The sequence below is a fragment of the Babylonia areolata genome, chromosome 25 (genome assembly GCF_041734735.1).
Source record: "Babylonia areolata isolate BAREFJ2019XMU chromosome 25, ASM4173473v1, whole genome shotgun sequence".
Lineage (NCBI taxonomy): Eukaryota > Metazoa > Mollusca > Gastropoda > Neogastropoda > Buccinidae > Babylonia > Babylonia areolata.
The window spans coordinates 28856141-28884072 of NC_134900.1; the positions used below are offsets into that span (position 1 = coordinate 28856141).

The following is a 27932-nucleotide window of genomic DNA, read 5'->3' on the forward strand; positions in this document are numbered from 1 at the left end:
GACACACACACACACACACACACACACACACACACACACACACACACACTCACTCACTTACTCACTCACAGTCTCTCTCTCTCTCTCTCTCTCTCTCACACACACACACACACACACACACACACACACACACACACTCACTCACTCACTCACTCACTCACTCACACACATACACACACATACACACACACACACGCACGCACGCACGGACGCACGCAGCACACACACACACACACACACACACACACACACAGAGAGAGAACATTTTATCGTAGAAGTATTATTTCAGTCATACGTACAACAAAAACTTTCTATTCATTGACTGTGAATCTGAGCAAACATTGATTTATAGTTATGACAGTCGTGTGCATGTGTGTGTGTGTGTGTGAATCTGAGCAAACATTGATTTATAGTTATGACAGTCGTGTGCATGTGTGTGTGTGTGTGTGTGTGTGTGTGTATGCGCGTATGTGTCTGTGTGTGCATGCATGTCTCTTCTCTCTCTCTCTCTCTCTCTCTCTCTCTCTCTCTCTCTCTCTGTCTGTTTCTTATGCTGTTCCATCATCAGCACCGTTTCAGTGGCATTACTCCCACGCCGCTCATTCCGAGACCTCCCAGGCTGGTCTGTCGCAAGTCCCAGCATCGACAGTCCACAGGGAACATTCGAGGTTAGGTCGCCAAGAGACCACACGCCAGAGGAGACCCTGCACTGCACTGCTGCTGAGTCACTTCGGTGGCGTTCGGTAGTGCCTGTTGTGATTTGACGTGCTTAGGAGGACACCACCTGTTAAACTCCCTTGCATGTCTCTATTGTGTGTGTGTGTGTGTGTGTGTGTGTGTGTCGGCGCACAGGACTTCGTGGCGTCAGTGGTGCTGACGGCCCTGTGGCTGGTCTCCTCCGCCGTGTGGGCTGCCGGCGTGGTGGCGGTGAAGGGGGTGACGGACCCCGTTCAGGGGGGCCTCTTCGACCACCCCCGCTTCCCGGACTGCCTGCCTGCCGCCCACAGGTGCTACCTCACCGTGCCGGGCAACTTCGGCAGTCTCAACGCCTCCGTGGTGAGTCTGAGTCTGAGTCAGTGTGTGTGTGTGTGTGTGTGTGTGTGTGTGTGTGTGTGTGTGTGTGTGTGTGTGTGTGTGTGTCCTTTCCCCTCACAGACTCTGCATCTGATGTCCAGTGTCTGACTAGCCCGGCCCTTTTGCTTTTGTCTTTAGGAATGTGGTGTTCTTTGTCTTCTATCTCTCTCTCTCTCTCTGTCTCTGTCTCTCTCTCTCAAAGAAGAAGCAAGGTGGTATTCCGCCGTTTTGTCAATACAGTGTCCGTCCGTCGTGAGGTTGTGGGTTTGAATCTCGCTCTCGCCGCCCTCAAGTTTCTCCCCCACACACCCCTCAAGTTTGACTGGAAAATCAAACTGATCGTCTTGTCATTCAGATGAGGCGATAAACCGAGGTCCTGCATGTTGCACTGAGCACGCACTTTGCGCACTGAAATAGAACCCGTGGCAACAAACGTGTTGTCCTCTGGCAAAATTCTGTTAAAGAAATCCACGCTGATAGGTTCACAAGTATATATATATATATAGGTATGCACTCAAGGCCTGACTTGTGCGTTGGGTCATGCTGCTGTGAGGCATCTGCGTAACAGATATGTATTTGTACGGGCGCAATAGCCGAGTGGTTAAAGCGTTGGACTGTCAATCTGAGGGTCCCGGGTTCGAATCACGGTGACGGCGCCTGGTGGGTGAAGGGTGGAGATTTTTACGATCTCCCAGGTCAACATATGTGCAGACCTGCCTAGTGCCTAAACCCCCCACCCCCCCCCCCCCCCCCCCCCCCCCCCCCCTCCGTGTGTAGCACGCAGAAGATCAAATACGCACGTTAAAGATCCTGTAATCCATGTCAGCGTTCGGTGGGTTATGGAAACAAGAACATACCCAGCATGCACAACCCCGAAAGCGGAGTATGGCTGCCTACATGGCGGGGTAAAAACGGTCATACACGTAAAAGCCCACTCGTGTACATACGAGTGAACGTGGGAGTTGCAGCCCACGAACGAAGAAGAAGAAGAAGATATGTATTTGTATTTCTTTTTTTTATCACAACAGATTTCTCTGTGTGAAATTCGGGCTGCTCTCCCCAGGGAGAGCGCGTCGCAAAACGACAGCGCCACCCACTTTTTTGTATTTTTTCCTGCGTGCATTTTTATTTGTTTTTTCCTATCAAAGTGGATTTTTCTGAAGAATTTTGCCAGGAACAACCCTTTTGTTGCCGTGGGTTCTTTTACGTGCATGCTGCATACGGGACCTCGGCTTATCGTCTCATCCGAATGACTAGCGTCCAGACCACCACTCAAGGTCTAGTGGAGGGGGAGAAAATATTGGCGGCTGAGCCGTGATTGGAACCAGCGCGCTCAGATTCTCTCGCTTCCTAGGCGGACGCGTTACCTCTAGGCCATCACTCCACTTTCTGTGGTGTCGCGTATGATGGTACGGATTTGCCCGAACACGGTGACGTGTTTTTTGAGAAACTGAAACTGCATGACGCCCGCGTGTGTTCCGTGTGTGTGTGTGTGTGTGCAGATCTTTGGCTTCTTCAACATGCTGGTGTGGCTGGGCAACCTGTGGTTCCTCTACAAGGAGACCCCCTGGTTCAAGATCCAGTCCAAGCCCCCAGCCGGCGGTCTCCGGAGGCCTTCCGACCTTCCCCTTCAGCTGGACATTGACCTTGACCCACATAAAGTATGAGCTCTCCTTCTCTTCCTCGGTGTTTGCAGAGAGAGTCTGTGTGATTTTTTTTTTTTTTTTTTTTTTTTTTTTACGAAGAGTTCTTTGAAGTGCGTGATTTTCTCTTCTTTTTTTTTTCCAACCGATACCTGTCATATCGCTGATATGAGGACAGATACTTCTATCTCCATGGAACTAGAACTTGCCACTGACGAAAAGCAACAAGAACTTCCTCGTTTTGAAGTGGCTTTACTATCCCCTTTTTCTTTCCGGATGTGACAAGAGTTCTGGCGTTTATCTGAGTTGGACGCTCATGACACGGCCCTGTGCAGTCAGCCGGCTGGATTATGATTATATATATATATATATATATGTATAAGCTACAACGTCAAATGTCTTCATGTACTTTATGACGACGGGAGTTGGCGTCATGATAAATGGATACAGAAAACATACTTTTCGTTGTTGTTTTTCTCCCAGTTGACGTGTTGGGGAAACGTATTACTATTGCTCTGTTTTTCTGTTGAAAATTGTGATTCCATATATTTTTGAAACGTGTAGAATCCATTACTTTTTTTTTTTCTTTTTTTTCTTTTTTTAATCTGTGCTGTCATCAGCGTAACTGCCACGAAAGCTTGAAACAGGAATGATGGTGACAAAGTAATGTGTAGCGAAATGTGGCGGTACGGGTGAGACTCGTGTCCATCAGTTGTGAAAATCAGTCCCAGAAAGTGTGAGAAATCGACATCCGCGTACACATTGTTGAACACGTTTACTCGACCTTCACATCCGCGTGATTATCATGTTGAATGTGTTTTCGACGGGCGCAATAGCCTAGTGGTTAAAGCGTTGGACTGTCAATCTGAGGGTCCCGGGTTCGAATCACGGTGACGGCGCCTGGTGGGTAAAGGGTGGAGATTTTTACGATCTCCCAGGTCAACATATGTGCAGACCTGCTAGTGCCTGAACCCCCTTCGTGTGTATATGCAAGCAGAAGATCAAATACGTACGTTAAAGATCCTGTAATCCATGTCAGCGTTCGGTGGGTTATGGAAACAAGAACATACCCAGCATGCACACCCCCGAAAACGGAGTATGGCTGCCTACATGGCGGGGTAAAAACGGTCATACACGTAAAAGCCCACTCGTGTGCATACGAGTGAACGTGGGAGTTGCAGCCCACGAACGCAAAAGAAAAAAAGAAGAAAGAAGAATGTGTTTTCTACGATCTGGACATCCGCGTAGACATGTTGAATGTGTTTGCTGCCGCCTTGATGTACAGTCAGGGTCAGCAGGGAAGGACGACCTCAGCTTTGTAAACTCTCCGCAGTGTGTTTGGTTCGTCAAGTTTCATTGACTTTGACCATCAGTTTCTGTGTCGATCAGGCTTCAGAACACGTGGACTTATGCTCCACACACTCAGCACCACATTTGTTTGGGGGGGGGGGGGGATATATATATATATATATACACACACAGCCAGCAAATGCCTGACTAATACAGAGACTCAAAATTAACACCCAGTCAGATCTTAACGTCGGTTAAGGTTAATGAAGAAATAAGTACAAACAGTGAATTATGGCCCTTAAACCTGTGACCATGAACTATGATCAATGTTTAGATTACGTCCCCCCCCCCACCCCCACCCCCCTCTCACTCCCCATCTCCCCACCCCCGCCCCCACCACTGTTCCAAAACACCAGAGTCAGTCCAGTTGAAATCAATGTCCACGCTGATGCATATATAATATTCATGTTGTGAAGGTGGCAGAATGGTTAAGACGTTCATCTGCCAACACAGTGTCCGTGGGGGGGTCTGGGTTCCACTCCCGCTCTCTCGCCCTTTCTCCCAAGTTTGACTGGAAAAATCAAACTAAGTGTCTAGCCATTCAATTGAGGGTGTAAACCGAGCTCCCATGTGCGGCACCCACTTAGCGCACTGAAAAAGAACCCACAGCAACAAAAATTGTTGTCCTCTGGCAAACTCCAGTGGAAGAAACCCACTCAGATAGGTACATGAATGCGTTATGCACGCTCTCAAGGCCTGACTAGCACATTGAGTTATGCTTCTGTCAGGTTTCTGCACAACAGATGTAGTGAGGTGTACAAATAGATTTGTCCGAATGCAGTGACGCCTGCTTGAGAAACTGAAACTTTATAATTACACACATGCATGTGTTCCTCGGGCTCTCCTTCCTTGTCATGACTGCTGTTTCCCTGCGGTTGGAAGAACTGAAAAAAAAAAAAAAAAAAACTACATGTATGCACACTATCGTGTTTTGCACTGTGTTTTGCCCCTTCCTTCAGTTCAGTGTTTTAACTCACTCACTGGGGGCGGCCAGTCTTCTCCCTTTCTTTCCCCCTCACAGAGACCCCATCTGATGTCCAGTTGCTGTCTGAATGGCCCAGAATATAGTGTTGTCCTTTCCCCTCACAGAGACCCCATCTGATGTCCAGTGTCTGAATAGCCCGGACTTTTGCTTTTGTCGTTAGAAATGCGGTGTTCTTTGTCTTCACTCACCTCTTCAACGCGAGAATCTACGGTTCGTAACACTTTAAAATGATGTTGACGGCTGTGAGGCGCGGTCGTCGTCGCCTTTTTTGTCATTCGTTCAGGAGAGAGTTAATGATGACATTGTACTGTGGCGTTTTGGTTTTGGTTTTCATGGGAGCATACATATACAGTATAACAGGTGTTGAAGAAGCTTGTAAAATATTTATTTGACTTCTTTTTTTTTCGTGAGAACGCAGCTTCTTTTGTTTTTCTCGGGTTAGAAGGTCCCAAGCTGAAACAATGAGTCTGGATTTATTTTGATTTGTTGTACTCTTTTAATCACAACAGATTTCTCTGTGTGAAGTCCAGGGACAGCGTGTTGTGACAGTGAGAGCGCCACCCTTTTTTTTCTGCTGCTCGCAGCTGTGTTTGTTTTCCAAATCAAACTGGGTTTTTCTACATAATTTTGCCGTCGATTGATTTCCCCCTTTTGTTGCCGTGGGTTCTTTTAGGTTCGCCAAGTGGCTTGGAAATAAAAACGCGTTCACATACAAGAAGGTAGTGCCTGGCATTGTAAGGAGATTGGCAGCTCCTCACAGGTCTGTGGACATTGCACTTCAGAGAATTTTCCGTGTGGACTGCTGAGTAAACAGTGCTGACAAACATTGTGTCAGATATCAGTGTTGTAAGGGTGAAGCAAGATCCATGTCAGTCAGTCGTGTCAGACTAGAGCCATCAGAACAGCAGAGGAGGCAAGTGCTGTCCCTACCAACTAAACTTAGCTTATAGTGGAGAGTGTCTTGTCCAAGTTACATCCCCACTCGCTCGGCCAAGAGGACTTTTTGGACAAAAAAATTATTGGAGTTGGGGTGGTTCCCAAAGGCCGACAAGCCCTTAAGACTGCAGCACTAAGAGCCAGTGCAATCTTGCCTCCTAGTTTGAAAGTCATAGTCCTTCGAAAAAGACAAAGTAGGAAATGATTTCCACAAAAATTCAGTTGCAGTGGAGAAACTATTGATTGTACAGATCTCACTTTGCGAAGTTGTATTCAAACTACTTTCGTTTCTGGGACCTGTAATTATTTGTGTGCACTGGAACTTGCTCCAGATTCACAACTTTGTATCCCCCAGTCATGATGTGTCGGTAATCACAAAGGTGGGTAAGGGGGCTGGGGGTGGGGGGTTAAAGCACAGCCGAGTTTTGATGGCATTTTCCTCGTTTTGCGGCGCTACCTATTTTTCAACTCCATGTCCGGATTGTAACCACTGAGCTGAATGGCAGTAGCCTCCAGCTGCTGGCGCGCGGCCGGCCTCCCTTCTTCCCCTCCACACTATTGAGCTCGATGACTGTAACCTGTAAAACTTCATGAAGGGAAATAACCTTACAATTCTTTAAGTCAGCTACACATCAGGAGTACTCTCCCTTTGGAACTTTTGTTGTTTTGTTTTATCAGGTTTTGTTTTGGGGGGTTTTTTTTTGTCATTTTTGTGCGAGTTCCTTGTGTAAATATGTGGGAACAATTTTTCAGCAAAGATGTTTATTTCCGCTGGTTTTTGGGTGTTTTTTTTCTGGTTTGATTGCATATGTGTATGTATGCTAGACAGTAAGGTATGCTGGCGTATTTCTATATTAACAAAGAAACTATGATGTGATCAGTTCATTTTCATCATTGTCTCATTTTGTTTTGGTCTCCCATGATTTCCTGTCTGCCTTTCATGATTTTTTTTTTCTCTTTTTTAAAATAATCTTCCAAACATATTCTAGTCTTGTGTATTCTTCCACAACCCTTTCATTAAAGGCAAAAATGGATATCACGAGTATGGCCGATTCAAGCAGAAAGTGCAGAAACAGTTACCACTCTTTACTATTTGTTAATCATTTCATCTCCTGGCCTCATTGTTTGTTTGTTAATTTCCACCGAGGCAACCATGTGTTTGTTCTGTATTGTCCATGTGTTCCGTGTGGCTTGTTCAGGATTAAAGAGGCTATGCCAGTCTTGAATAAAAGCTAATTTGTGTTTGCACATTTCTTCTGTCTTTGCTGCTGTGTGCACATGTCAAATGATCGGTATAAGGACAGGCCCGGCGCTTCCTTTTTTGAGGAAGTGTCTGGGTTTGTTCCAATGTACCTTTATTTTTTACCTGTGTGCTAGCTGAATCGGTAGCGTAAGCAGCACTGACTTGAAGTTGTGTACCTTTGTGCATGGAGAGAGTTACCACTCTTTACTATTTGTTAATCATTTCATCTCCTGGCCTCATTGTTAATTTCCTTTTTTTCTTACAGTTATTCTTCAGGTAAACTTAGTTTGATTCACATTTGAGTCCAGAAGGCTTTGCCTCTTTTTTTTTTTCTTTTTTCCTTTTTTTTTTCTTTTTTTTTCCTTCTTTTTCTCTCTCTCTCTCTCTCTCTTACTAGTCTTGAGATTTTTTTTTCATTCAGAAGCAGAGATTACATCATGGTTCCGTCTTCACGGACCACAGCATTGAACATCTGTCTACCATCGACAAAAGACATCTGTGGACATCTGTCCAGAACAACTTGACTTTAAGGGCGTTATGCCGGTAGGTCGTTAAACTCCACTTTGTCATAGTTCTGTCACTCCTTTTTTTTTCCCTCAATGTACGTTATTCGGGTGGGGTTTTTTTTTTTTTAAAACACTCTACAGAGTTGCCTGTTTGCTTTTGGATGAGGTCACATCAGGATGAACAGTATGGACTGAATGGTTTTGACAGACACTCAGAAAATGTGGCAACATTAGACTGATGTTGCGTTTTACTAAGCATAAAGCAATGATAACACACACACAATCAGCCTAAAAAACATTTAATGTGTTAGGTTGTTGTGTTTTTTGGGTTTTTTTTTTTTTTTTTTTTGCTTTCTTGTTTGTTTTTTTTGGTTGTTGTTGTTGTTTTGGGGGTTTTTTTGTAAAAGAGGGAGAGAGAGTGTGTGAGAATTTCTAGGTGTTTTGTGGATACTTTGATCTTGAAACTGCTATTGTAAATTTATGACTAAATCATGAATGCTTTTAAATGTGATTGAAATGTTGAACATGCTTTTTTTTTCTTTCTTTTTTTTGTCAGCAACAGTGACATGTAAGATTTATCACATACATGCTTATGACAGCAGCAATCAGGATGTTATCAAGCTGAATTATTGATGCACACACTTACTTTAAAAAAAAAAAAAAATCGTCAATATTTATTAGGTCTACTTTGGTATTAATATTTATGATTTTCAGTGATTTCAGATGAAGAGAAACCTTCCACTTTTTGTAAGTTGAATTCTCTCTCTCTCCCTCTCTCCCACACACACACACACACACACACACCCTCGTCACCCTCTCCACCTCCCTCTGTCTGAACTGGGTTTTGAGAGTGGGGGTGTGGGGGAGATGTAAAGATATATACATATTTTTTTGTGGGCATTGATTGTTTATCTACATGTTTGTTGTTCCACCTTATTGTCTGCTGGTGACATATGGGATTGGGGGGGTGGAGGGGTGTGTGAAGGGAGGGTACAAACTATTAAATCACTGCTCGAAATAAAACCAGCTTTGTGGTGTCGCCAATATTTGGACAGGAAATGTGCTTGTAGTGAACATGCTGTAAGCATGTTCTGGAATGTTGATGCCAGTTTCCTATTTCCACCAGAAATTGACTTCAGCACATCTTACAAGGAAAAGGTGCAGGTTTCTGGAGTGTGTGTGTGTGTGTGTGTGTGTGTGTGAGAGATCAAGAGAGAGAGTCCGTCTCTGTGTGTTCATGCCAGAATAGACTTTGGATTTGGCCCAGACATGTGTCTCTGAATTTCTATTTTCTATTAACATACTAAAGATTTCTACCTTCTATTAAAAAAATAAATAAATAAATTTAAAAAAAATAAAATAAAATAAAATTTACTGGTACTGTAAATGGTCAGGCTTCCCCATGGTTCTTCATCGAAAGAGGGTCCAGACAAGGTGACCTTACTCTTTTTTGACTTGGTGTTGAAATTCTTGGAAATTACGATAAAGGAAAAAGACCACATCAAAGGCATTGATGCGCTTAACGTTGAGCATCAATCCGATCAGTTTGCAGAAGACACCCGGTACCCAAACCATGTCTGTAGGTGATACAGTCTCTTTCGGACAATAAGCAATAAACACAGTCAACTTGTTTGACAGCAAGTCTGGTTTATGTGTGAATACAAGTAAATCTGGTTGATTAATGAAAACAAAGGAAACACAAGCCATCTGCTTAAAGCTGTGAGACATTAAAAGATCAAATGCTTACCCCATATAAAGATGGACTGGGTTTTGGTTTTAAGATCCTTGTGGTGTGGTTCTTAGCTGACTAAACTTATTGTGAAGACCTACGTTATGATTAAAAAGAATAAATGATTAAAAGCATAATCTCAAAAACTAGGATTTTATGCAGGATTTGGAGAAAAGGGGTTGATAACTCCACTGGGAAAAAATCTCAGTTTTGAAATCGTTTAGATCATCAATAATTGTTCATTTTTTTGTGGACGCTCCTTCCAAATCAACCTGACAATTCCGTGAGAAAGTTGCAAATTCTTCGTTTTAAATTCATATGTCACAGTAAACAGGACAAAATGGGCAGAGAAACTGTTAATAAAAACGTAAATAATGGAGGAATAGTTTTGCCAGACCTAAATGTAAAGACTAAAACTGCCATAGGTCCAGAAATTGAAAACCTCTGATATATGTAAATATAGCATCATCAAAGCAAGGCATTAATGAACTATATGGACTATGTTTACCCCCCAAAATCACACAGAATGGCAGAAAATCGCTTTTGGTCTGATGTATTTTGACAAATGCTACAGAATTAACTTTGGAACTAATCTTCAGTAATGAAAATACCAAAGTTGCAAATAAACCTATCATGTACAGGAGATGGGTTAGCCAGATAGTACAATCTATAACTCATCTTTTTAGATACTAACAGGGTTTTACTGACCTACGGAGATTTTAAGAAAAAAAAATTATGTAATTCAGACAGGTTTTCTCACACACCATGGTTGTGTTCAAGCAATAAAGAACAGTATCAAGAAATACAACTTTAATAATAGTAATGAAAATAATAATAATAAAAAGATAATCTTCTTCTTTGTTCGTGGGCTGCAACTCCCTTGTTCACTTGTATGTACACGATTGGGCTTTTACGTGTATGACCATTTTTTACCCCACCATGTAGGCAGCCATACTCTGTTTTGGGGGGTTAAATTTTTTTTTTTTTTAAATGTACATTTGTATTGCGATTTTTTTTTTTTTTTTCCAGAAATACTGCTCAAAGTGCTTTACATTTCATTTCCCCCTCCCCCTCCTCCCCCCCATCCCCTTCATACCCTCCCCTCACACACACACACACACACACACACACACACACACACACAAACACATACTAGCCAGAATACACTGGCACAATTGAACATCAGAAACCACCCACCCACCCATGACGCCCTCTCGAAAACACATCCCTGCAACACACACACTCATGCATGCGCAAGACACTCGCGAGCACCCCGCCACAAACAACTGGCAAACGGCTTCCCAACAATAAATCATGCATTTGTGACCTGACCACGCCAAGACCAGCAATGGAAAATGACTGTTGTCGGAAAAGATGTGTTTTCAGAGCAGGCTTAAAAGCATTCAGCAAGACAGAATATCAAAACACCAGAGTAGGGTCTGCACTGCTGAAAGCCTCACGAACTGTCTCCACTTCTGGCGGTCATGCGATAGGGCCCGAGTTTCAGCAGAGCTCCTCTCTGTCCACTCAGTAATGTTGTCTGCCCCACTTCTTTCGCAGTCTGCCTCGTTCGTCTCCTTTACCCCTGCACTGTTCCCCTAAGGGATGGACTTAGATGAGGGCCCATCAGATCTTATCATGCTGCCATACTATCTGATTTTTCCTGTTGTGTTTTTTTTTTTTTTTCACTGTGGTCATTCAGTCCTACTGACACATGTGATGTCTGACGGTTCTTCTTTATTTCACTGATTGATGTCAGTGCTGCCTGATCAGTGATGGTCATTCTTTTCAACACTAACTGTTCTTCCTTTCAACACCAACTGCCATCAATGCTGTCTGACGGTTCTTCTTTTCAACACTAACTGCCATCAGTGCTGTCTGACGGTTCTTCTTTTCAACACTAACTGCCATCAATGCTGTCTGACGGTTCTTCTTTTCAACACTAACTGCCATCAATGCTGTCTGGTGGTTCTTTTCAACACTAACTGCCATCAATGCTGTCTGACGGTTCTTCTTTTCAACACTAACTGCCATCAATGCTGTCTGACGGTTCTTCTTTTCAACACTAACTGCCATCAATGCTGTCTGACGGTTCTTCTTTTCAACACTAACTGCCATCAGTGCTGTCTGACAGTTCTTCTTTTCAACACTAACTGCCATCAATGCTGTCTGGCGGTTCTTTTCAACACTAACTGCCATCAATGCTGTCTGACGGTTCTTCTTTTCAACACTAACTGTCATCAATGCTGTCTGACGGTTCTTCCTTTCAACACTAACTGCCATCAATGCTGTCTGACGGTTCTTTTCAATACTAACTGCCATCAATGCTGTCTGACAGTTCTTTTCAACACTAACTGCCATCAATGCTGTCTGATGGTTCTTCTTTTCAACACTAACTGCCATCAATGCTGTCTCACGGTTCTTCTTTTCAACACTAACAGCCATCAATGCTGTCTCACGGTTCTTCTTTTCAACACTAACAGCCATCAATGCTGTCTCACGGTTCTTCTTTTCAACACTAACAGCCATCAATGCTGTCTCACGGTTCTTCTTTTCAACACTAACTGCCATCAATGCTGTCTGATGGTTCTTCTTTTCAACACTAACTGCCATCAATGCTGTCTCACGGTTCTTCTTTTCAACACTAACAGCCATCAATGCTGTCTCACGGTTCTTCTTTTCAACACTAACTGCCATCAATGCTGTCTGACGGTTCTTCTTTTCAACACTAACTGCCATCAATGCTGTCTGACGGTTCTTCTTTTCAACACTAACTGCCATCAATGCTGTCTGGCGGTTCTTTTCAACACTAACAGCCATCAATGCTGTCTGACAGTTCTTTTCAACACTAACAGCCATCAATGCTGTCTGACGGTTCTTTTCAACACCAACTGCCATCAATGCTGTCTGATGGTTCTTCTTTTCAACACTAACTGCCATCAATGCTGTCTGACGGTTCTTCTTTTCAACACTAACTGCCATCAATGCTGTCTGACGGTTCTTTTCAACACTAACTGCCATCAATGCTGTCTGACGGTTCTTCTTTTCAACACTAACTGCCATCAATGCTGTCTGACAGTTCTTCTTTTCAACACTAACTGCCATCAATGCTGTCTGATGGTTCTTCTTTTCAACACTAACTGCCATCAGTGCTGTTCAGACTGCTGACTGTCCACAGTGCGTAAGTGACAGAACCTCTCCCTGCAACCACAGGCACCTGCATTCAGTTCTCTGTAAACATGGTCATCACTGAGAACAATATCCAAATCATGCCATAAAAATCATGTGGGGTTTTTAAAATTTTTTTTTTAATTTGTTTTGTAGTGTCTATAAACAAGCAGACAAGCATAAATACATACATCTGAAACCATCAAAACTAATTGCAAAATGATTCATAAAATGCCTATAAAATTACCATCATTGATAGTCAACAAATAAATAAAATAATTCTTGATTCATACATCTGACACCATAAAAAAAAAAGAAAAAAAAAGATTTATGAATGCCCCAAAACTTAACGTCATTGGCAGTCAACCACAAGGGGAAAGTGTTCTAAATACTACCTTATATGGGTGTGTTCAGGTAATTGCTAATGTTGATATGTTGACTTGAATGTTAATAAGCATCACATACATGCTCACGCACTCACACACACACTCACACACACACACACACACACACACACATTGATGCATACACATGCACAAAGATGGTCTTGGGGGTGAAAGATCTACAGTATAAAATGTCATTGGGTTATGACGGGCGCAATAGCCGAGTGGTTAAAGCGTTGGATTGTCAATCTGAGGATCCCAGGTTCGAATCAAGGTGACGGCAAGGTGACACACAAATATACATATGCAAGCACTCAAGGCTTGACCAAGCACGTTTGCTTATGACGCTGGTGGGACATTGATCTGCTTAGCTGATGTGGTGTAGTGTACATGGATTACAGTTGTGATTCAATGAGTATGTACTGTTATCATATCCTCCAAACCCCGAAAGGGGCAAAAGGATTAAATATCTTTGAATCTTGAATTGGACCAAACTCAGTTATGCCTCTTTCAGAAACTGAAACTGAAACTACTGTGTCCAGTTCTCAAGGGAGATTGTAAAAAGCTACAAAAAACAACAACAACCAAATAATACTAATGATGATGATAGGAAATTTTCTTCCTAAAATTACGTTTAAGTAACCTACTTACTAGCCGTATGCAGAGCACAGGAACAGGAGTCAAGATGGCTGCCGGAAAAAGAGGGCGCTAGTCAGGGATGCAATGGGGAGGTCACCTACTACAAAAGGTTATCGGCCGTAGCTACTTTCGTTTTCTCCGCATAAGCGGGTAGTAGTTTGCACAGGACAGGAATCAGACCCCTGTCGGAGTCTGTACTAGTGGGTCACGGCTAAGCATGTCTAATTGAAATAAATTTTAAAATCCCCCAGCCCAGGCCCTCACTTGTGATGGTGGTCGAGGTGAGTCGCCAGGAACTGCAGTCTGCGGGGACTCATGGCCTTCACCCTGTCCTCAATCAGCTTGGGCTGGCCTGACTGAATCTCAAGTACAATGTCACTGAAAACAGCAAGGTGATCCAAATGATAAAACACAATGTCACTGAAAACAGCTAGGTGATCCAAATGATAAAACACGATGTCACTGAAAACAGCAAGGTGATCCAAATGATAAAACACAATGTCACTGAAAACAGCTAGGTGATTCACATGATAAAACACGATGTCACTGAAAACAGCAAGGTGATCCACATGATAACACACGATGTCACTGAAAACTGCAAGGTGATCCACATGATAACACACGATGTCACTGAAAACAGCAAGGTGATCCACATGATAACACACGATGTCACTGAAAACAGCAAGGTGATCCACATGATAACACACGATGTCACTGAAAACAGCTAGGTGATCCAAATGGTAAAACACGATGTCACTGAAAACAGCTAGGTGATCCAAATGGTAAAACACGATGTCACTGAAAACAGCAAGGTGATCCACATGATAACACACGATGTCACTGAAAACAGCAAGGTGATCCACATGATAACACACGATGTCACTGAAAACAGCTAGGTGATCCAAATGGTAAAACACGATGTCACTGAAAACAGCTAGGTGATCCAAATGGTAAAACACGATGTCACTGAAAACAGCTAGGTGATCCAAATGATAAAACACGATGTCACTGAAAACAGCTAGGTGATCCAAATGGTAAAACACGATGTCACTGAAAACAGCAAGGTCATCCAAATGGTAAAACATGATGTCACTGAAAACAGCAAGGTGATCCAAATGATAAAACATGATGTCACTGAAAACAGCAAGGTCATCCAAATGATAACACACGATGTCACTGAAAACAGCAAGGTGATCCAAATGATAAAACATGATGTCACTGAAAACAGCAAGGTCATCCAAATGATAACACATGATGTCACTGAAAACAGCAAGGTGATCCAAGTGATAAAACACGATGTCACTGAAAACAGCAAGGTGATCCAAGTGATAAAACATGATGTCACTGAAAACAGCAAGGTGATCCAAAATGATACAACATGATGTCACTGAAAACAGCAAGGTGATCCAAAATGATACAACATGATGTCACTGAAAACAGCAAGGTGATCCAAAATGATACAACATGATGCCTCTGAAAACAGCAAGGTGATCCAAAATGATAAAACATGATGTCACTGAAAACAGCTAGGTGATCCAAATGATAACACACGATGTCACTGAAAACAGCAAGGTGATCCAAGTGATAAAACACGATGTCACTGAAAACAGCAAGGTGATCCAAGTGATAACACACGATGTCACTGAAAACAGCAAGGTGATCCAAGTGATAAAACACGATGTCACTGAAAACAGCAAGGTGATCGAAGTGATAAAACATGATGTCAGTGAAAACAGCTAGGTGATCCAAATGATAAAACACAATGTCACTGAAAACAGCAAGGTGATCCAAATGATAAAACACGATGTCACTGAAAACAGCTAGGTGATCCAAATGATAAAACACGATGTCACTGAAAACAGCTAGGTGATCCAAATGATAACACACAATGTCACTGAAAACAGCTAGGTGATCCAAATGATAACACACAATGTCACTGAAAACAGCTAGGTGATCCAAATGATAACACACGATGTCACTGAAAACAGCAAGGTGATCCGAAATGATAAAACACGATGTCACTGAAAACAGCTAGGTGATCCAAGTGATAAAACACGATGTCAATGAAAACACAAGGTGATCCAAAATGATAACACACGATGTCACTGAAAACAGCAAGGTGATCCAAATGATAACACACGATGTCACTGAAAACAGCAAGGTGATCCGAAATGATAAAACACGATGTCACTGAAAACAGCTAGGTGATCCAAGTGATAAAACACGATGTCAATGAAAACACAAGGTGAACCACTGCCACCTGTGTGATGTTTCATGTGTCCAATAACTCACACACACACACACAGGAGTGAGACACTGAAATGCTGCAGATGATGTGTCAGCAAAAAACAACAACAAAACAACAACAAAAAACAAAAAACACAAAAAAAAGCAAGGAAAATACAAAGTGTCCAGGCAGTCTGGTGACCAGCCTTTCTTCAGTATCTTCCCCTGCTGCTGTTCAGGGGAATCTGTGGGCATCGAGATGCCGATGCCTTGCATTCTAAACAAAGTGGACAAAAACACATCAATACATCAACATATGATAAACAAGAGAGGCAAGGCCTTCAAGACTCACTTGTGATAAATTAAGTCCCCTAGCGTTAATTACAGAGTAATTTTCCTTCTTTACTATCTGCACCAAAACGTTTGCAAAATAAATAAAAATTCCATGCTTAGCAAAAGAAGTTCCTGTTTGAACAAAAAATGATAATAATGACTCCTCTTGTTGTTGTGTCAGAATAAGAGGTCAAAGTGCCAAGTTTACAGAATACAAAAAATATAAATATAACAGTAAATGCAGTTTGCATATAAGTAGGCTTCTTTTTTTAATTTTTTTGTGCCCATCCCAGAGGTGCAATATTGTTTTAAACAAGATGACTGGAAAGAACTGAATTTTTCCTATTTTTATGCCTAATTTGGTGTCAACTGACAAAGTATTTGCAGAGAAAATGTCAATGTTAAAGTTTACCACAGACACACGGACACACACACACACGCACACACACACACAGACAACTGAACACCGGGTTAAAACATAGACTCACTTTCTTTACACAAGTGAGTAAAAAAATGAAAGATGCTGCAGAAGACAAAGTGATGGAAGTGAAATAAAATGCCCACAAGTACACTGACAAACATCTGTTGTAAAATAATACATCAAAATACAATACAATGAAAGATACTATTCTTCTTCTTCTTCTTCTTCTTCTTCTTCGTTTGTGGGCTGCAACTCCCACATTCATTCGTATGTGCATGAGTGGGTTTTGACAAGTATGATCATTTTTAACCCTGCCATGTAGGCAGCCATACTCTGTTTTTGGGGGTGAAAGATACTATAACAAGCTTTCTGTTGTAAGTCAGTGAATACAATGAAATATAATGAAATGAAAGATACCATAGACGGCAAATGATTGAAATGAAATACTGACTGGCGCAATAGCTGAGTGGTTAAAGCGTTGGACTTTCAATCTGAGGGTCCCGGGTTCGAATCATGGTGACGGCGCCTGGTGGGTAAAGGGTGGGGATTTTTACGATCTCCCAGGTCAACATATGTGCAGACCTGCTAGTGCCTGAACCCCCTTCGTGTGTAAATGCATGCAGAAGATCAAATAAGCACGTTAAAGATCCTGTAATCCATGTCAGCATTCGGTGGGTTATGGAAACAAGAACATACCCAGCATGCACACCCCCGAAAGCGGAGTATGGCTGCCTACATGGCGGGGTAAAAACGGTCATGCACGTAAAAGCCCACTCGTGTACATGCGAGTGAACGTGGGAGTTGCAGCCCACGAACGCAGAAGAAGAAGAAATGAAATAAAATACACACAAGTACTTGGGGGGAAAGCTGTTGTTGACAAGCCTCACCGGTCCACAGTACATTGGGGCTGCACCCATGTTCCGTGCCAACAAGAAATGGCCATGCTACATCTTCCATTCACTGATCCTCTTCTTCTTCTTCTTCTTCTGCGTTCACTCGTATGCACACAAGTGGGCTTTTACGTGTATGACCGTTTTTTTTTCAGTGGATTCATTCCCACCAGTGCGTTAGAAGCTGTTCATTACTTAGTGAGGCCTCCTAAGGGTTCCTTCTGGAGAGCATGTAAGAAGCAAGTTAGTACTTAGTGAGGCCCTCAGTGGGTTCATTTCCAAGAAAGTCTAAGGCCTTTGCGAGGCCTCCTAAGGGTTCCTTCTTGACAGCATGTAAGAAGCAAGTTAGTACTTAGTGAGGCCCTCAGTGGGTTCATTTCCAATAAAGTCTAAAGGCCCTGAAGGGGTTAATTCCCAGAAATGTGGAAGGCCCTCAATGGGCTCATTCTCAGCAGTGTGCTAAAAAACAAAACAAAAAAAACCAAACAAAAAAAACCCACCAGTCAGACAAGGCCCTTGCGCACTGACACAAACAAAAGTTGAAGGACAGGTTTTTTGGAAGGAGAGAAGAGAGAGGGACACGGGTGAAAAGAGTGTCCAGACGTCAGTTCTCACCTGTCGGCGTGGAGCAGGTCTGGGGCCTGGAGCAGGATGTCTGTGTGGATGTCCACTCCCTCCTCACCCCCGTTCATAGCTCTCAGGTCTTCATACCTGTAGAGGACATCTGCACTATCACTTCATACCTGTAGAATACACACTGCACTATCAACACTCCTTCGTCACTTCCGTTCATAGCTCTCAGGTCTTCATACCTGTAGAGTAGAGGACATCTGCAATATCACTTCATACCTGTAGAGTACACACTGCACAATCAACACTCCTTCCTCACTTCCGTTCATAGCTCTCAGGTCTTCATACCTGTAGAGTAGAGGACATCTGCACTATCACTTCATACCTGTAGAGTACACACTGCACTATCAACACTCCTTCGTCACTTCCATTCATAGCTCTCAGGTCTTTATTCTTGTAGAGTAGAGGACATCTGCACTATCGCTTCATACCTGTAGAGTACACACTGCACTATCAACACTCCTTCGTCACTTCCGTTCATAGCTCTCAAGTCTTCATACCTGTAGAGTAGAGGACATCTGCACTATCACTTCATACCTGTAGAGTACATCTGCACAATCAACACTCCTTCCTCACCCCCGTTCATAGCTCTCAGGTCTTCATACCTGTAGAGTACACACTGCACTATCAACATTCCTTCCGTTCATAGCTCTCAGGTCTTCATACCTGTAGAGTACATCTGCACTATCAACACTCCCTCTTCACCCCCTGTAACAAGTCCAGCACACATTCCATCATTACTGTAACAAGTCCAGCACGCATTCCATCGTTACTGTAACAAGTCCAGCACACATTCCATCGTTGCTGTAACAAGTCCAGCACACATTCAATCGTTGCTGTAACAAGTCCAGCACACATTCAATCGTTGCTGTTACAAGTCCAGCACACATTCCAACATTACTGAAACAAGTCCGGAACACATTCCAACATTACTGAAACAAGTCCAGAACACATTCCAACATTAATGAAACAAGTCCAGAACACATTCCATCGTTACTGTAACAAGTCCGGAACACATTCTATCGTTCCTGTAACAAGTCAGGAACACATTCTATCGTTCCTGTAACAAGTCCAGCACGCATTCCATGATACTGAAATAAGTGCGGCACACATTCCATCATTACCATAAACAAGTTCAGCACGCATTCCATGATACTGAAATAAGTGCGGCACACACTCCCAGCCCCTTCCTTACAGCAGAGTGTCTGGGTCCATGGAGGACAGCTCGTGGGTGCACATGTTGGGGGGGGGTTGCTGACCAGGAGGTCAAAGGGCGCTGCAGCCTTCAGTCTCTCCTGCGCTGTGGACAGTCAGTCCTTCATTATCTCCACATTATCATATTAATATCATGGAGGGTGTGTAGCCCGATTTTTATCGTGTGCTTTTTGTCACTCGCCGAGCGAGAAGCAGGTCATATGATGACATGCACAGCCCACCACCGTGACCGGCTTCTCTGGGTGTGCGCTGCTTTTGTTCGGACAACTTTTTGACCGAGTTTATGAGTGGATCAGTTTGAATACGTAATGGCAGACACATGGGCAAGAAACACGCTCAAACTAAACATCGAAGACTAAAGCAAATGATGGGTGTGATTATAAAACCAAATATACCATGTAAACCTGCCAAAAAATAGTCACCGAAAATGTTCAAAATCCTTTCATCAGAACAGCGACTTCCACAATGAAATTTTACCCTTTTGCTGACCTGGGGTAAAAAAAAAAAAAAAAAAAAAAAGGAAATGGATATGCGCACGCAGCACGCGGTTCTTGCTAAAAATGACCAGGGAACCCCAATTAAAATCTGACGAAAGCGGGCCTGCACATCATGCCTATTACCACTCATTCCATTGTTAACAAGCCTGGCACACACTCCCAGCACCCTCCTTACAGTACAATGTCTGGGTCCATGGAGGGCATCTCGTGGGTGCGAACGTAAGGGGGGGTTGCTGACCAGGAGGTCAAAGGGCACTGCAGCCTTCAGTCTCTCCTGCACTGTGGACAGTCAGTCCTTCATTATCTCCACATTATCATATTAATATCAGGGAGGGTGTGCAACCCGATTTTTATCGTGTACTTTTCGTCACTTGCTGAGCGAGAAGCAGGCCATATGACGACATGCACAGCCCACCACCGTGACCGGCTTCTCTGGGTGTGCGCTGCTTTTGTTCGGACAACTTTTCATCCGAGTTTATAAGTGGATCAGTTCGAATACGTAATGGCAGACACATGGGCAAGAAACACGCTCAAACTAAACATCGAAGACTAAAGCAAATGATGGGTGTGATTATAAAACCAAATATACCGTGTAAACTTGCCAAAAAATAGTCACCGAAAATGTTCAAAATCCTTTCGTCAGAACAGCGACTTCCACAATGAAATTTTACCCTTTCGCTGACCTGGGGTAAAATTTAAAAAAAAAAAAGGAAATGGATATGCACACGCAGCACACGGTGACCAGGGAACCCCGATGAAAATCTGATGAAAGTGGGACCGCACATCATGCCTATTACCACACATTCTATTGTTAACAAGCCCGGCACACACTCCCACCACCCTCCTTACAGTACAATGTCTGGGTCCATGGAGGGCATCTCGTGGGTGCGAACGTAGGGGGGGTTGCTGACCAGGAGGTCAAAGGGCGCCGCAGCCTTCAGTCTCTCCTGCACTGTGGACAGCCAGCCCTACGTTATCTCACACATGTTAATGACGACTGAAAATTGATATTATTATTATTATATAAATCTTTTGTCACAACAGATTTCTCTAAGTGAAATTCAGACTGCTCTCGCCCGGGAGAGTGCATTGCTAAAGTGTAGCGCCAAACTTGATAATTGTGAACCACACTCTCAAAATCCCTCTGCAATTTTGGGGGGGGAGTTAGATCCTCAGTCCTTTTAGATGTGTGGGTCACTACTTCACTGTTTTGTATTCAGAAATTCTTGCACTGTAATGGTTCAATTCTGTGCTGTCATGAACACAAGCAGGATCTGGGTTTGACATGTTGGATGTTAGGAGCCTTGGACGGTCAGTCTGAAGGTCCTGGGTTTGATCCCTGTATCAAAAGCCTGAGGGATTAAGAGTGGAGATGTTTCCAGTCTCCCAGGTCCTGCAGACCTGATAGTGCAGCAGATGTTTAGTGAGATATGCTAACACAAACATAGCCAGCACACACACACCCTACCACCCCCACCCCACACACACACACCCACCCACACCCCAACACACACACACCCACCCCACCCCCCTACACACACACACCCACACCCCCACACACACGTCCCCCCTACCCCCACACACCCACACACACGTCCCACCCCCACCCCCACCCCCCCACACAAACCCATACACACACACACCCACACACACAACAACCACAACAACCACCACCAACACCAACACCACCATCGCAACAACAACAGAGATAAACCGATGGATAGACAAGACACTGTCAAAAACACCACAAATAACGACACACAACAAAACACACACAAGTTGTTTGTGCAAAACACTCGCAAAACAAGACACCTGCGGAGTCGGTCAGATCCCCCTGCACGACCGTGATCCTGTCCGACAGCCCCAGTCGCTGGGCATTCTCCTCCGAAAGGCCGCAGGCCTCTGGTGAAATGTCCACAGCCACAGCATGTGCCTGTCACACAGTTCATCGACATAATGAGACACGCTTACTCTGATTGACGGTTTTGTATCTTTTGTGGAGCGTCATCGGCCTGGTGGTAGCACGTACGCCCAGGAAGGGAGAGAATCGGAGTGCACGCAACGGGCGCAATAGCCGAGTGGTTAAAGCGTTGGACTGTCAATCTGAGGGTCCCGGGTTCGAATCACAGTGATGGCGCCTGGTGGGTAAAGGGTGGAGATTTTTACGATCTCCCAGGTCAACATATGTGCAGACCTGCTAGTGCCTGAACCCCCTTCGTGTGTATATGCAAGCAGAAGATCAAATACGCACGTTAAAGATCCTGTAATCCATGTCAGCATTCGGTGGGTTATGGAAACAAGAACATACCCAGCATGCACACCCCCGAAAACAGAGTATGGCTGCCTACACAGCGGGGTAAAAACGGTCATACACGTAAAAGCCCACTCGTGTGCATACAAGTGAACGTGGGAGTTGCAGCCGACAAACGCAGAAGAAGAAGAAGAAAGAAGGAGTGCACGGAATCAAATCCCAACACCAGAATTCTGGCCAGGCACCAAAATGTCAGTAAACACTATTTTATTTGATTCGGATGAAAGTAAATTCTACTGAATTGTATAATCACCACACAACACAGTTCAAACAAGAAAGGCAAGGCCTTCAAGACTCACTTGTGATACACTTTTTAAAAAATCCAAGTTATTATGTATTGAGTATAATGCATTTACTGTTATATTTATATTTTTTGTATTCTCTAAACTTGGCACTTTGATCTGATATTCGACCCAACAAAGGATCTGTCATTATTATCATTTTTTGTTCAAACAGGAACTTCTTTTGCTAAGCATGGAAGTTTTATTTATTGCAAACGTTTTGGTGAAGATAGCAGAACAAGGGAAATTACTCTGCTGGGGAACTTAGTTTGCTTTAAACTGATCTTTCTCATCTTAAACATTACATTTTGAAATTATACTCAATACATAAAAAGCTTGGATTTTTTTTTTAAAGTGCATCACAAGTGAGTCTTGAAGGCCTTGCCTCTCTTGTTTCAAAATGTAATGTTTAAGATGAGAAAGATCAGTTTAAAGCAAATTAACTCCACTAGCATTACAGAGTAATTTCCCCTTTTTACTATCTGAACCAAAACGTTTGCAAAATAAATAAAAATTCCATGCTTAGCAAAAGAAGTTCCTGTTTGAACAAAAAATGATAATAATGACTGCTCTAGCTGTTGGGTCAGAATATCAGATCAAAGTGCCAAGTTTAGAGAATACAAAAAATATAAATATAACAGTAAATGCAGTTTGCATACAATTAGGCTTCATTCTTTATTTTTTTGTGCCAATCCCAGAAGCGCAATATTGTTTTAAACAAGATGACTGGAAAGAACTGGATTTTTCCTATTTTTATGCCAAATTTGGTGTCAACTGACAAAGTAGTTGCAGAGAAAATGTCAATGTTAAAGTTTACCACGGACACACACACACACACACACACACACACACACACACACAACCGAACACCGGGTTAAAACATAGACTCACTTTGTTTACACAAGTGAGTCAATAATACTATATGTAAAAAAAAAAATATAATAATCTAAGTGCTTTTCCCAGCTGCATTACCTGGTTCAAACTGCAGTCAATCCTTGTAAAGAACTGGTCAAGTCTGAACACACTGGATAAACTAAAGCTGAACTATTACACCTTTTTTTCCATTATATATATATATATCTTAATTACATAAAAGAAATAAAGCATCCTACCTGTGGAAACTTATGCAGCAGTGACAGGCTGATGGCCCCTGAACCACAACAAAAGTCCAAGAAGCGTCCAGTATGTAGATTTTTGCTCTCCACCATTTGGATGGCCAGCGCCACCAACCCCTGCGTAACACGTATAACAACAACATATTAGTCTATATGATCAACATGACACATGGCACACAGAGCATGGAAAGGGGAATGACAGTCAACCGTGTCCAACTGTCACCATCAGAAGGGGCCAACTAGTTCCTCAAGGCTGCAGCACTTAGAGCCAGTGCAGTCTTGCCTCCCAAGTCTGAGAGTCACAGCCCTTCAGGCTGTACATGAATATTCCGAACTGTCCATTCATTGGCAAAAACAATAGAGGACAGAAATCAAACTGAAGACTGCACTAGACTCCCTGTTCTATTTGGTGTTTTTTAGCTTTCATCCGAATGTGGAGTGATGGCCTAGAGGTAACGCGTCCGCCTAGGAAGCGAGAGAATCTGAGTGCGTTGGTTCGAATCACAGCTCAGCTGCCGATATTTTCTCCACCTCCACTAGACCTTGAGAGGTGGTCTGGACGCTAGTCATTTGGATGAGACAGTAAAACAAGGTCCCGTGTGCAGCATGCACTTAGCGCATGTAAAAGAACCCACGGCAACAAAAGGGCTTGTTCCTGGAAAAATTCTGTAGAAAAATCCACTTTGATAGGAAAAACAAATAAAACTGCTCGCAGGAAAAAATACGAAATAAATGGGTGGCGCTGTAGTGTAGCGACGCGCTGTCCCTGGGGAGAGCAGCCCACATTTAACACAGAGAAATCTGTTGTGATAAAAAGAAATACAAATACAAAATACAAATACGAATATTATTGTATGTTGTATACCTACAGTATACTTATATACATGTGTATTAATCACTTTTGTGTAAACTGGTGAAGGACTAGATATGTTGCCACATACAATATGCCAAGAGGAACAGGTCTGTTTTACACATGTGTACTGATGTCTTGGTAAATATGAAAAATATGTCACCACACAGACCAAAATGATGCAAATAATATCAGCACTGAATAAAGACCAATAACAATGTATATTGTTCTCTCACTTTAAAACTGAACACATGACCCCAGATTCTAAATTATGAACTTATAAAATACATGGAAATGAACAAACAATTTGGCACGGAGATGAAATGATTAACAAACAGTAAAGAGCGTTAACTCTCCATTCACAAGGTACACAACTTCAAGTCAGTGCTGCTTACACTACCGATTCTGCTAGCGCACAGGTAAATAAAAGGTACACTTCCTAAAAAGGAAGACCAGGCCTGTCCTTATACTGATTATCTGACATGTGCACACAGCAACAAAGACAATACATGTTAATAAACATGTACACTGTTCCACCACCCCCACCCAACAACCCCCTCTCACCCACACACACACACATATCTACACAATGTTGTCCTTACACACCCATAGCTACTTCTTTTCGGCTGTATTTCAGTCCCTTTCTTGTGTCAGTTGTCATGCAAACAGCTAATAACGAAATGAAAAACACACAAGTACCTCCGTTTCTGGGCGAGGAATGAAGACTGGAGGTTTCACTTTCACTTCGATGTCACAAAAGTCCCACGTTCCCAGGATGTACTGCACTGGTTTACTACACACAAAATAAACATATGTGCATACGCACACACACACACACACACACACACACACACACACACACAATTTGATGCATTGGATAAATAAGGTTCTTTGGAATAAATTTCTAGAAGATTGATTTAAAGTTTTAAAATGTCTGTACAATTAATATAAGTTTGTTTGTTTTTAATCATCTGCATTTCATTTTTACTGGTCAGTTTCCCTATATATGTTTATATGATTGCGTTTTGAGTGTATGTGCAGGCAATTAAAACTACAAGAAAACACAATGTGTACTTCTTCTTCTTGGTTCGTTGGCTGCAACTCCCATATTCACTCATATGTACACGACTGGGCTTTTATGTGTATGACCGTTTTTTTACCCCACCATGTAGGCAGCCATACTCCGTTTTCAGGGGTGTGCATGCTGGGTGGGTATGTTCTTGTTTCCATAACCCACCAAACACTGACATGGATTACACGATCTTTAACGTGTGTATCTGATCTTCTGCTTGCGTATACACACGAAGGGGGTTCAGGCACAAGCAGGTCTGCGCATATGTTGACCTAGGAGACTGGAAAAATCTCCACCCTTTACCCACCAGGCGCCGTTACCGAGATTCGAACCCAGGACCCTCAGATTGAAAGTCCAACACTTTAACCACTCAGCTATTGCACCCGTCACACTATGTGTACAACAAAAGCTAAGTAGTAAGTATGTTTATTTTCCTATTCAGGAAAGCATTCTTCTTAATACTTTATGACACCCATTCAATCTGAAGAAAAACTGACAGTTTCAGGGCATACAATGAAGGCAACTTGAAGGACAAAATTTATGGTGCCTAGTTTAAGTAAAGATGAACACATATCTTCCCTGAAACTCCCAAGTTAAACTGCCAACAAAACAAGTAAGGTAGAGGCTCCATTAAATGGTATTATATTCATTGTTTGTTTTTTTTAAGCTGAGATTTGAGTATACCAGGAGGTTCTAGAATCTGGGAGAGCATATTGCTAGCAGAAAAGGGATATCCTTAATAGGTCAGAATGCATCCGGTAGACTTGGCAGGCAATTAGTTCAGGAACTAGGTATATAGGCACATGAAAAGATTCAATTTTTATACCAGCACAATACATTCATTCCTACTCATAATAGAACAGAATAGAATATGTCTTTATTACCAAGGGTACTGGGGTCACAAGGAATATTGGGAGGGGATAGTACATAAAAAGGTATGAACATAAATCGAAAATCATGCACAAACACAGCTATCCCCGTGTCGCCATTGGTCGGCGCCATCTTGAGCAATCACCATGATTCCATGTCGGCATGAAAACAAAGTGAAGAGAAAAGGAACCAATACTCACTGTGTCAGTCTCTGCTGACACATTGCATTCACTTCCTCCATCTGCTGTTGACTCAGTTCTTGCCATCCAGAGATGCCGTGCATCTGCATGAGACATGACAGGTTATCATCTGAATTAACGTCCATGACAGTGGCTTCATCATACATGACATATGTCTGCATTTTGTGAGCTCATAACTTTTGTGCTATGAGATAGCGTCCTGCATGAAAAAAATTATGAAAGTCATGCAGTTTTCTAATTTCTTGTAAGTTTTCCTCCATATCTCAATCATAACTATAATTTTTTTTTAAATACAACAGTTGTTATTTTCTGCAACACAAAATTATGTTCAGCTGTGAGGTGTAATAAAAACTAATATAAAAAAAAGAAAAATGATTAATACTAAAAATACTGACACACAATGTTTCCTGCATTTTTAAATTGGTAAATCACAAACACACACACACAAAAAAGACTGGTACAAATAAGATGATCTGAGAAATTATTACAAACAACCATCAGTTAAATAACCTGTTAAATGAAATAGCTACTATAGTAATGCTAGTCAACTTACACACACACACATGCACGCACACATGCGTACACACACACACACACACACACACACACACAAACAACACCCTGTCTAAAAACTTTACGCCAGGCGTCTCTGGCCGTAATAATAATGATAATATGTGAGAAACGTACAGTTTTTCTGCCGAGAACATGGGCCACGATGTAACCCACGCCGACACTCGCCTCCCGCACTCCTTTCTCCTCCATAGTCTTGGTCCACTGTGCACACACTTTCTCCACCGTGTTAATCTGTCTGCTCTGCTGGTCCGCCATGCCTCGGACAAATGGCTGACACTGGCGTTGCTGTAGTAAAAGCTGCCTCTGACAAATTATGCCGGCAAGCGATCCCGCGCTCAAGCTGAATGGTTTCGATTCTTTCCGTGCGACCGGCTGTGTGAAGAGCGTCGTGGAACGTGAGGCTGTTAAATTCACAACGCTGCGTGCAAGCTTTGATAGATTGCAATTACACGGTGTGCGGAACGAATGAAGGTGTGTCAGTGACATTTGGGTGGCTGGCCGATTCTGCCGCGTGTGCCCCCTGAACTTTTAAACTTTAATCTTTGACCGAACGTAGTGATGCCTCCTTGAGCAAATGAATTTAAGTGACAGAATAAGCAACTAGCTGATTGTGGTCGCTGCCAAGGAAGAAGAAGAAGAATTGCACTGAACTTAAAACCGCGTCATTTACATTCTCAAACGGAAGTGAACAAAACAAAACTAAGAAGAGCGCATGCGCGGAGAGGAGACCACCCCCACCACCTTTTTTGTTTTTGTTTTCCTTCCCTTTACTTTTTCTTTTCTTCATTTCTT

The 27932-nt window shown here is 42.8% G+C and overlaps 2 protein-coding genes across 2 annotated transcripts in view; one reads left to right on the plus strand and one right to left on the minus strand.

The window, feature by feature from the left end:
• The window catches only part of LOC143299575 (synaptoporin-like), a 52743-nt gene extending 49982 nt beyond the window's left edge, over window positions 1–2761 (plus strand). Inside the window, exons 4-5 of the mRNA XM_076612859.1 lie at window positions 853–1056; window positions 2577–2761. Coding sequence (XP_076468974.1) covers window positions 853–1056; window positions 2577–2741 — 369 coding nt within the window. The 3' untranslated portion in view covers window positions 2742–2761. The remainder of the gene's footprint in view (window positions 1–852; window positions 1057–2576) is intronic.
• Window positions 2762–10682: 7921 nt separating this feature from the next.
• On the minus strand, window positions 10683–27814 carry LOC143299899 (MTRF1L release factor glutamine methyltransferase-like). The gene is made up of 9 exons (XM_076613402.1): window positions 27255–27814; window positions 26568–26650; window positions 25125–25218; window positions 23573–23692; window positions 21681–21801; window positions 20718–20820; window positions 18142–18237; window positions 13921–14034; window positions 10683–12667 (listed from the first exon to the last, which is right to left on the minus strand). The coding sequence occupies exons 1-9, from the start codon at window positions 27624–27626 to the stop codon at window positions 12613–12615; spliced, it is 1158 nt and encodes a 385-aa protein (XP_076469517.1). The 5' UTR covers window positions 27627–27814; the 3' UTR covers window positions 10683–12612.
• Window positions 27815–27932: the final 118 nt, after the last annotated feature.